Source organism: Camelus ferus, chromosome 22, assembly GCF_009834535.1.
Source record: "Camelus ferus isolate YT-003-E chromosome 22, BCGSAC_Cfer_1.0, whole genome shotgun sequence".
Lineage (NCBI taxonomy): Eukaryota > Metazoa > Chordata > Mammalia > Artiodactyla > Camelidae > Camelus > Camelus ferus.
In genome coordinates, this window is record NC_045717.1 from 3,544,755 (window position 1) to 3,555,970 (window position 11,216).

General features: G+C 51.8%; 1 protein-coding gene across 1 annotated transcript; it reads right to left on the bottom strand.

Moving 5' to 3' along the window:
• Positions 1–1,197: 1,197 nt before the first annotated feature.
• EIF4E1B (eukaryotic translation initiation factor 4E family member 1B) lies at positions 1,198–6,612 on the bottom strand. Its single transcript, XM_014558529.1, has 7 exons — positions 6,553–6,612; positions 4,115–4,308; positions 3,566–3,661; positions 2,899–2,962; positions 2,036–2,149; positions 1,784–1,923; positions 1,198–1,312 (listed from the first exon to the last, which is right to left on the bottom strand). The coding sequence occupies exons 1-7, from the start codon at positions 6,610–6,612 to the stop codon at positions 1,198–1,200; spliced, it is 783 nt and encodes a 260-aa protein (XP_014414015.1).
• Positions 6,613–11,216: the final 4,604 nt, after the last annotated feature.

The window sequence follows — 11,216 nt, forward strand, 5'->3', positions numbered from 1 at the left end:
TGGGGATGGTTATATGGATCGTGTTTTTAACACACGTGCAGGACGTTTTATTACAGTGGAGTCGAATCAGAAGCGTTTCTCACTAGAAGGAAATTCAGCTAACCTATACCGGTTCAAACTCAGACCAGATGACACCTGGGTCTTGTGAGGGACGCACCTTCTGCTTCCTGCCCTTTCAGTTTCGCCAGGGTCATTACCGCACGCCCTGGCTCAAAACCCTTTGGTAGCTGAAGCTCCCCAGACTAGCCACTTTCCCCCGTACCAGCTTGGGCCCTGATCAGTCTCCTTGGTACCTGGGAGTCTCCCATGAGCCCTCTCAAGACAGGACTGGAGCAGATGAAGGTTGGCGGTGGGGGCGGGAGGGGGTGCAGAATCTTACTTAACTTTAGAGCCCTCTTTAAAAATAATTCCAGTTTGTTTAAAAGTCTTTATTTAGAACAGGCACAGAAAGGGGCTTAAGCTTCATCACCTGCCAGTTAATCCACCTGTAGCAGAACCACAGTAAGGCCTGACCCCCACCGTCATCCCTTCCTGGGCCAGCCCCTCTCCATCCCTCCACACACACTCTAGGGACCCACGCCCAGCCGGCTGACAGAAGGCACGGGATACAGGGTGGACTCCAAGGCTACAAACCTCATGAGAGGCAGCCCATAAAAGGGTTTAAAGCAGAGCAATCACTCAGCAGACCCCCTACTCCTGCCCCTGAGTTCCATCTCTCAGAATGTCAAGGGCCTTGAGCTCCCTCCCCCGAAATGGAAGAGTCTGGCCCTCAGGCCACCTAGCCCCCTTCTGGGCACAGAGTAAATGCTGGGGCACATAGGATTCTCTCCAGGTATCTTTCCTCCTGCAGTCAAGCCCACTTTCCCACTGACTCACCTCACCCCGCTCTACCTAACCTGCCGCCCGGGGTGAAACAAGAAGCCCAGCATCTCCTCCACCTTTCTGCTGCCCTGGGTCCTCAGGTCCCCCCCCCCCACACACACACACCATCACCACCACCAGAGCTGCCCCTAGGCTAGGGCCTCAATTCACATGAAATCGTGTTCATATTCACTCTAGGACACATGAGAGCTATGCCATCTGCCCCCGGCCCAGCCCAGCCCCCATATACACATAGACACACACACACACACACACACACACACACAGCAGTGGGCGTCTCAGGGGCAGCCGAATGGGCAGTGGTGCTAGGGTCCCTCACACCACAAACTTGTTCTTGGCCAGAGAGTTGCTCTTGGTGGCCGTGTCTGCATGGGCCTGGTACCCAATGATGGTCTTTGAGGAGAGGCCCAGGCGCTCTTTGTAGACACGCCTGGGAGTTAAGTGAGGAGGAAATGAGACAGGCAGTCAGTAGCGGGTCCTGGAGATAACCTGGGACCCTGGGTCTTTTGCCCAGAGCTCCTACCCTGGTTCCAACCACAGTCACTCCTGTTGCGTGTGTTTGTGTCTTACCTATTGTGAAACCCAAAATATGACTAATGCAAAAGAAAAGAGGTCTGCTAAGAAGTAGTTTGAAATCTACTCTACAGCCCAGGGAACTCTATTCAATATCTTGTAATAACCTATAATGAAAATTCGAACTGAAATCACTATGCTGTACACCAGAAACACAACATTGTAAATCAACTATACTTCAATTTTAAAAAATCATTTAGAAATCTATATTCCACAGCCTTTATACACGTGGGAAAGGGTGAAGGGGGAGGCATCACGGGGAGTTCCAGACATCTCCTTCTCCCTTAGAAGAGGCCAGCCCCCACCCAGTGCCAGAGATACCCCTCACCCGATGTGCAGCACGCCCGCCTGGTTCTCCGCCTCCCTGGTCCACACGGCAATCTTGTCCCCCTTGGCTCGGATGTTGATGACGGCCCCACACACCTCCCAGCTGTGCTCCTCAAAGCTCTCCCCGATCAGAAACAGCAGCTGGGGCCGAAGGGGAGGAGGAGGAGACGGAGCCCGCCTTCCTTGAGACCACTGCCACCATATCAGCCCCGCCCCTCCCCCGGGAACCCTCCAGTCCCAGGCCCGGACTCACGGTCTCCAGCCACAGGTGGTCCAGCTCGCTGTGGCGCTGCTGCTTGGCGAGGCTGACCAGCCAGCGGCCACCGCGCTTATTCCTGCTGTCTTCCCACATGGGCTCAATGCCATCCTGGGGGGTGGGATGGCAAATCAGCTACCTCCCTTTGTTCAAAAGGAAGTGGGGGCCCAGCCACCTCCCCAGGGCCTGCTCCAGCCCCCCTCACCAGGCCAGGTTCTCTCTGCCTCCATCCCTTCTGTACAAGCCAGTTTCACCACCAGCCATTCCACCCCCTGCACCCTCCTGTGTGCTCCCCAGGGCCCCTGAACCTCTACATCTGTCACCTATGTGGCCTTGCATAGGTGGGTTTGTCATCTGTCACCTTACATGGCCTCACATAAGTGGGTTTGTCTCTTTTACTGAGCTGAGTTCCTTGAGATGAGAGTTCAAATAGGGGTGAGTAAGGAAGCACCTGGGGCAACCCCAGTACGGGCAAAGGCAGATGTCCCAGACTTGGCACGAGCCACCTGGGGAAACGTCTAAACATCGCTGTCAGGGCCCCACCGCACAGCACCTCCAGGACATTGATAAGTGTCTCCGGGCCATCCTGATGCACGTCCCCAGTTAAGGAGCCAGGCCAGAAACCTAGGCTCCTTCCTTGCTTCCCCTCCTTCCCCTCCCCTGTCCTTCAAGGTACCGCTCGGGGCTGGCACACTGTCCAGGCTCCTCTGGGTGCATGGTTCCCCAGAAATCACACTCGGCTCTGAGGGAGGCTGTTCTTGGCACCTGACCCCCAAATCCCCTGTGAGGGAGGAACGCAGCAGAAGCAGGGGAGAATCGGCCCCGTGCTGGTGCTGAGGAGGGTGGAAGCCCAGGCTTACCTTGAACAGGGCGTAGTCACAGCCGGAGGAGAGCTTACTGGCCAGCTGGATGTTGCTGTACATCCTGCAGAAAGGTCCCCACCCCAGGCTGAAAGTCCGGGCTTTTTAGGGCCTGGTTTCCTATTGGCCTCAGACCCCTCACCTTCTTACCAGACCCCACTGCTTCCCACCCCACCTTCCAGCCTCCAAGCCTTTGCTCAGACAGGTACCCCCCGCCAGGAATCCCATCCCCACTTACCCAAACCCTCAAATGCCACCTTCTCACCACCCCTCCCCTGCACCCCAGGGTCTGTGGAGCACCTTTCAGATCCCCTCCCCTGATCACCACAGACACTGAGACAGCCTCAAACTCTCTTTGTGGCTGAGACAAGCTCAGAGAGGAAGGAACTTGCCCAGGGTCACAAAGCATGGAGATGTAGAGTCAGGGTTAACTCCTGGCTTCTCTCACTTCCAGGCTCTCTCCTGAGCCCTGAGAAGCCTTCAGCGGGGCCTGTGCCCCAGTCCAATCCCCCTACCACCTCCCTGCAAAACCTCTGCAAGATGCGGCCAGGCCCCCGGGAGGGCTGGGAAAGCTGTGTGGGAGGCAGCCCCCAGGAGGGGTGGGGTCTGGGAAGGATCCCCGGCGCAGGGTGCCCTGGTCCTGGCCTCCTCCATGAGGGACACTCACGCCCAGAAGTCCTCCACGGTGTCAAACTTGGTGACCAGATGCAGGTTGTCCTGCCAGGCCCGGCTACGGTCATTCTTGAAGAACCACAGAGCCCACCTAGAAGAGGGGGGCCAGAAGCAAGAAGAGCACCCCACCCCGTGCCGCCCCCAGCAGCACCCAGGTTGGCAGGGAAGTCCCGCCCCTTCTGGGACAAACTGCGAGATGGGATCTGGGGCACAGCCCCCTGCACCCCCACCCTCACCCAAGGGGGCTGGAGTCAGTTATCCTGAAGGGCTGTGGACAAGTGAGGACAGTTTTTTGTTTGTTTTTGAAGGAGAGGTAGTTCGGTTTACTTATTTATTTAATGGAGGTACTGGGGTTTGAACCTAGGACCTTGTGTGTGCTAAGCCGCACTCTGCCACTGAGCTCTAAACTCCCCCAAGTGAGGGCAGTTAACCTCTTAGCTGGGTTAAGGCTGGAAGGGCCAACAGAGCCCAAGTCTGAGGCCAGCTCTGGCCTCTCCCAGGTGGGGAGCTGAGTTCCGAGGCCGCAGAGCAGGGCCTGCCCTACCTGCTCAGCAGCGGGTGCAACTCCAGCTTGCTCTCCGTGGGGCCCTGGTCCGGGGCCTTCCTGCTCAGGGACAGCAGCGCCGTGGGAGCGCACAGAGCCTCCTCTCCCACCAGCGCCCCTGCTGCCGCCTCCTCTTCTTCTTTCTCCTCCTTGTCTTTCCTCCAGTTTTTGTTCCCCCCCTCAGCATCTCCAGCCTGACCAAAGAAAGGAATCAGGGTGGGTGGTGAGCCCCGGCCCTCGCTGCCCAAGGGGGCAGGCAGGTGAACTTACAGGGCTGGCGGTAGCCATGCTGTGGCCTAGGCTCCCCGGGCACTCAGCAGCTGAGGGGGACCCAGCTGCCGGCCTTTAAACCTTCATGGCCCCGCCCCCACTCACCTGGGGCAGGGGACCAGGAGGAGCCAGCGTGGGGATGGGAGGGAGTTCAGAGGGGGAAGGGCTTACACTGCTGCTTCCATCAGCAAGCATTTAGTGAGCATCTTCTATGTGCAGGCTGGGGGCTGGGGACACGGCTGTGACCCGGCAGACCTGGCCCCCACCCACATGGCACTGGTCATTGGGGGGCTGAGACACAAAGGTAAGGATCAATGCTAGGGGCCTGCCCTCAATGAAACCACATCCCACCAAGAGTGGATTTATAGTGGACTGCCCCCGAGATGATGGCAGAAGCTGCGACTCTGACGTGGCGGGGCCAGGGCCAGGTCAGAGAACTTAGATACACATTGTGGTGCATCGTCTTTGGCTCTGATGACATTCACCCGCCTCGGTTTCACCACCAACGTCATCTGGTCTCTGGAAGCATCTAAGGGCTTTAATGTAATCATTTGGAAACAGGGAGACTGCATATTAATAATCCACATTTTTGGTTACTCTTAAAACTTTAGACAGATCTGACAACTGGGGCCTTCCCATCACAATCCGCTCCAGCTGGGAGTGCCTTTTCGGCAGCGCAAATGAGGTTCCACATAGCTTCTCCGGCCCACTTCTCCCCTGCTTCTTACTTCCTGGGCCATCTGAATGCTCTCCACCTGGGCATTGGTGGCGAGGGGCAGTGCACCAGTCACACAGCATGGATTCAAGTCCCCCCTGCCCTAACTTCAGCCAAGTACCTGAGCCTTACTGTGTCTCAGTTTCTCTGTCTGTAAAATGGGAATGTTAGTGATACACAACTCAGAAATTTATTGTAGTAATGATATAAAACACACAAAGCCCATGGAACAAGGCCTGGCTCAGTGGCCAATAGCAGCCAGCTGAGGGCTACCCCAGGGTGGAGGAGGGATGGGGGGAGAGGAAGTGCTGGCTCTGGACACCCTTCTCTTTTCTGGAGGGGCTGAAATCTCCCCAAGCTTCTTGAGGTTTCTCACCCTCCCCTCGGCCATTTTTAGGGTCCCACTACCAGTCCCTTCCCCTCCCTCACACCCAGAGAAGCCCATGACCATCTGGAGGCCGACAGTCAGCATCTATTCAACCCTCATCCCTAAGCTCCAGGATGTGGCGGGCCTACGGCTGAGTGCCGGGAGGCAGTGAGAAGCAGAAGATGAGGGGCCCCTGTGCTCTTGTCTTCCAGGGGAGCCAGGTAATCTCACAAAGCCCTGTGTAATCACAAAGGCAGATCTCTGAAAGAAAGGAATTCGCAGATGGGAGAAGATGAAGTCCAAGACCTGAACTGGGGGCTTTAGAGCGCGTGGATCAGAATCACCTGCAGGGCTTGTTAAACACAGACTCCTGGGCCCTGCCTCGGGATTTCTGATGCCTTCGCACAGGGCTTGGGCCTGAGAAGTGGCATTTCTAACAAGTTCCCTGATGATGCTGTTCAGGGACCCCATTTCAAGAACCACCCACCAACTTAAATGCAGTTCGCGGAAGTGGTGATGTTTTAGTGAGAGTTAACGAGGTGGGTGGAGGAGGGCAGCTCTGGGAGCGGGAGCAGCATGTGCAAAGGCTCTGGGATACTGGAGAAAGAGAAGAAAGACCGCTCTGGCTAATGCCCAAAGCAGGAAAGGATGGTGAGTATTGGTCTTAGGAGAGTGGAGAGCCATTGAGTGGTTCAAATGGGTAAAGATGGGCTGGGGAGGGAATCAGATGGGCTTTCTAGCAAGTTCTTTGGACTGCTGTGTGGGAAACAGAACTTGTGGCATCAACAGCGAGTAGGAGGAGATCTATTTGGACGCTGACATCATTGTCCAGGTGACAGATGGAGCAGCAGGGGAGACGGAGAGAACGGGATGGATTTCAGAGGTGTTTAAAAGGAAGACACAGTGGTATTTGGTGACAGACAGGCTCTGGAGAGGTGGAACATGGAACCCCAGTGACCTGTTGCTGCATAACAGACCATCCCAAATGTAGTGGCTTAAAACTACAATGATTATTTATTTTGTTCACAGATTGGCAATTTGAAAAGTAGCCGGTAGGGACAGCTCATCTCTGCTCCAAATCCCCACCGACTGGAGCAGCTCAGAGGATGGGGCTGGGGCTGGGGCCGGGGCCAGCTGCTCACTCATGGCGGGATAGTCTTTGCTGGCTGTCAGATGGCACCTCAGCTGGGGATATCACCTGGGACAGCTGTCTGTGGCCTCTCCATGTGACCACATGGCTTCCTCACAGTGCGGTGGCTGGGTTCCCAGAATGAGTGTCCCAAGAGATGGAAAGCAGAAGCTGCCAGTTTCTTAAGGCCTGAGCCTAAAACCTGGCACAGGTTCACCATCGCTGTACTTGGTTAGAGTCCCTGAGCCCATATTCAAGGATGGGGACATAATCCCACCTCCCAGTGGGAAGGGTGTTGAAGAATTTTGAACAGAAGAAGCATTGCAGGAGGACTAGGCTTAGGGAGAGATCAGGAATCCAGGTTTGATGGGGAAAAAGGGAGAAAGGACCATCTCCAAGTGCCAGGCATGTTCTCAGCTGCTTTAGTAGCACAGAGCCTGGCATGGAATGACCCTGCCGGCCACAGCACCCCTTCCCACCATCTTCTGCTTCTTCCGGTGTGGGGCAGCCCCTGGAGTCTGGGCTTGGAGTCTGAGAGACCCCAGGAGGAAACCCCCCAGCCCTACTAGGTCCTGGTCCCTACCCAAGGCACTCCCAAGCCTGTCTGTGGGGGACATCTTCACAGTGGGGTTGAACAAACAAGGGATCTGGAATCCTAGTCCTGCCATTTGGTTCCTAAAACATCTGGAATCTGCCCATTACTCTCGCTCCCCACCCAGCAAGTGCCACCATCTCTGGCCTGGGCCACTGCCTGGAGCTCTCCTAACACTCTCCTTACTTCTACTCCTGCCTCCCTACAAAACATCCTCCATGTACCTTCAACAGATTATTTAAACTATCAATCTGATCTATTAACTCCTCTGTTTAAAACCCTCCAGGATACCCAGGATGTGATCCAAAGTCCAGGTTCCGGGCCTGCAAGTCCCTGCATGATCCAACCTCACAGTGCTCCAAGCACACTGATTCTCCAACAGGCCAGATTTGTTCCTGCCTCAGGCCCTTTGCACTTGCTGTTTCCTCCTCAACCCTTTTTTTTAAATTGAAATATAGTCAGTTTACAATGTTGGGTCAATTTCTGGTGTACAGCACAATACTTCAGTCATATAGGAACATACATATATTCGTTTTCATGTTCTTTTTAATCATAAGTTACTACAAGATATTGAATATAGTTCCCTGTGCTATACAGTATAAACTTGTTGTTTATCTATTTTATATACAGTAGTTAGTATCTGCAAAACTCAAATTCCCAGTTTATCCCTTCCCACCCTCTTCCCTGACTGGTAACCATAAGTTTGTTTTCTATGTCTGTGAGTCTCTTTCTGTTTTGTAAATAAGCTCGTCTTTTTTTTTAAGATTCCACATATGTGTGATATCATATGGTATTTTCCTTTCTTTTTCTGGCTTATTTCACTTAGAATGACATTCTCCAGGTCCATCCCTGTTGCTGCAAATGGCATTATTTTATTATTTTTAATGCTGAGTAGTATTCCATTGTATAAATATACCATAACTTCTTTATCCAGTCATCTGTTGGACATTTAGGTTGTTTCCATGTCTTGGCTATTGTAAATAGTGCTGCCGTGAACATTGGGGTGCATGTATCTTTTTGAATTAAGATTCCTTCTGGGTATATGCCCAGGAGTGGGATTGCTGGATCATATGCTAAGTCTAAGTCTATTTTTAGTCTTTTGAGGGATCTCCATACTGTTTTCCATAGTGGCTGCCCAAACTACGTTCCACTAACAGGTCTCTCCTGCGTTTTCTCCACACCCTCTCCAGCATTTATCATTTAGGGGATTTTTAATGATCGCCATCTGACCGGTGTGAAGTGACACCTCATTGTGGTTGTTTGATTTGCATTTCTCTGATAATTAGCGATATTGAGCATCTTTTCCTGTGCTTGTTGTCCATCTCTTCATTGGAGAAATGTCTGTTTAGGTCTTCTGCCCATTTTTGGATTGGGTTGTTTGTTTTCTTCTTATTAAGTTGTATGAGCTGTTTGTATATTCTGGAAATTAAGCTCTTGTCAGTCTCATCTTTTGCAAATAGTTCCTCCCATTCCGTAGGTTGTCTTTTTGTTTTGCTTATGGTTTCCTTTGCTGTACAAAAGCTTATAAGTTTAATTAGGTCTCATTTGTTTAATTTTGCTTTTATTTCTATCACTTGGGTAGATTGTCCTAGGAAAACATTGGTGAGATTTGTGTCCCTCCCCTATTCTTTATATGACTGACTTCTCCTTGTCCCTCAGAGCTTGGCTCGTGCCGTCTTCTCAAAGAGGTCCTCCCTGATCACTCTATCTAAAGTAAACCATTCTCTCCCATGCACTCTTTTTTTTTAAAAATAGACTTTATTCTTTTAGAGCAGTTTCAGGTTCACAGCAGAATTGAGCAGAAAATAGAGAGTTCCCACATAGCCCTCCCCACCCACACATATTTACTCCCCTACCCTCAACATCCCTCATCAGTGTGGCGTATTTGGTACAATTGATGAACCAACACACCATGCACTCTTTAACTAAGTACCCATTTTATTTGTTTCTTAGCACTTAGCACCACTCATTCACTCATTCAACAAACACTGGCCTAGAGTTACTTTGTGCCGGGCACTATTTTAGGCACTGGGGGAGGCTGATATGAGCAAAACTGATGATTGATTCCTCCTCTTCGTTCAGAAGGCCCCAGGACTAAGCCCTTGGACCTCTTCTCTGCTCTGTCAACACCTCCTGTTTTATGATCTCTCATCCAATCATGGTCATTGAATGTCACATATATAGTGCACCTCTGGCCCCAGCTTGAAATCCCAAAGAGTACATCCAACTGCCTGCTTGCAGCTCCACCTGCGTACAGCTTACTGCATCCAAAGCTGCATTCCTGACTTTCCCCTGTCCCCAGACCTGTTCCTCCCACAATCGTCTGCACCCTTCCATCTGCTCAGCTGCGAATTCTGGACCAATCCTGACTCCTGTCTTTCTAACCTATCAGTACATTCCATCTTGAACTCTTCAAAATACCCAGGATCCAACCACATCTCTCCATCTCCATTGCCACCACCCTAGCCCAAGCGGACTGTCATCTTCCCTGTACTATGGTGATGGCATCTGAACTGGTCCCCAGCTTCCAGACTTAGGACTTCACACTGTCCAAGCCCTCAGCCCCACCCCAGCACCCTCCACGCTCTTCCTTTTCATTTCCCCTCCAAGCATTTATCTGACATACCCTATATTGTACTTACTTATTTTACTTATCATCTGCCTTATCGGTCTAGAACGTAAAGTCCCCCAGGGTCTTTTTCACTCACGACTATCTTCTCCAGTACCTAGAGCAGGGCCTGACCCATAGCAAGTCCTCAGGGGTCAGAGAGAGGAGGGAGAGCTGACTGTTAGAGTGAGCTAAGTGAGCGTGACTGATATTGACAAAGCAGCACAACCTAAGGCATCTTATTTGGTTGCTAGTTCACTTGTTAATTGCCACTTCCTTCTAGGACGGTAAGTCCTAGAAGAGCAAGGACTTTATTGGTCTTGTTTTCTGCTGAATCTCCAGTACACAGAACAGTGCCTGGCACGCAGTAGGCACTCAGGGAAAACCGATGGAAAAGAATGGATGCCAGGGACCAGTTATATGATCTGCCCTGAGTGTCGGTTCCCTGCAAAGTGGGACTGAAATCTGTAACGTGGGAATGAGGGTGTCTATTGTAGGGGGGAGGGTATAGAGCTCAGTGGCAGAGCACTGTGCTTAGCATGCACAAGGTCCTGGGTTCAATTCCCAGTACCTCCATTAAGAAATAAATAAATAAATAAATAAACCTAATTACCTCCTCACCCCCACCCCCCAAATTTTAAAGTGAGAATGAAAATGCCTGCTTTAAGGAGTTGATTTTAGGGCTTAATGATGTAATGAATGTAGTGCCTGGCACATAGTAGGTGTTCAATCAATATCACCCACCCCCATCTCTCATTCTTACCCCACCGCCATCTGGCCTGCCTGTCTTCTTCCCCGCCCTGAGGTCTCTGGACAGCAGGAAGGTTGATAAATGTTTAATCACACCACACGCAGAGTTATAAAGGTGCACTTGGATTTTTGCAGAACCCAAGCAGAGCTAGGAGTCCTAGGATTCTCTTAAGAGAACACCTGCTGCTCCAGGTGGAATTTTCTCCCAACCCCTTTCCCCCACTCTCCAGCCTTCCCTCTCCAGAAGCTTCAAAGCCATTCCCCTTAGTATAATCTTAGGAAGGGGAGAGGGGCGAAAGGAACTGGGGAGCCCATTTCCCCAGGGGAGGAAGAACAGGAACAAGGAAAGGGCCCTGAGAACTCACAGGTTTCAGGTCTGGCCAGAAAGAGACCCAGGGGCCTGGGCTGTGCCATCCTATGCCCCAAAGTGGGGCTGGTGCTGTGACATGGGGTAAAGAATCCATTGTGCTGGAAAGTGGCGGTCCCGTAACTGGGTTGCCTTCTTCTGGGGACAGCACATATGAAGAGAAAGAAAGATGCAGCAAATGCTAACAATGGGTGAATCTAGGGAAGGATATTCAGCATCTTTTCTGAAGGTTTTGTTCATTGGACTATGTTTGCAACTTTTCTCAAGGTTTCAATTTTTTTTTTAAATAAAGCTGGGGGCAAAA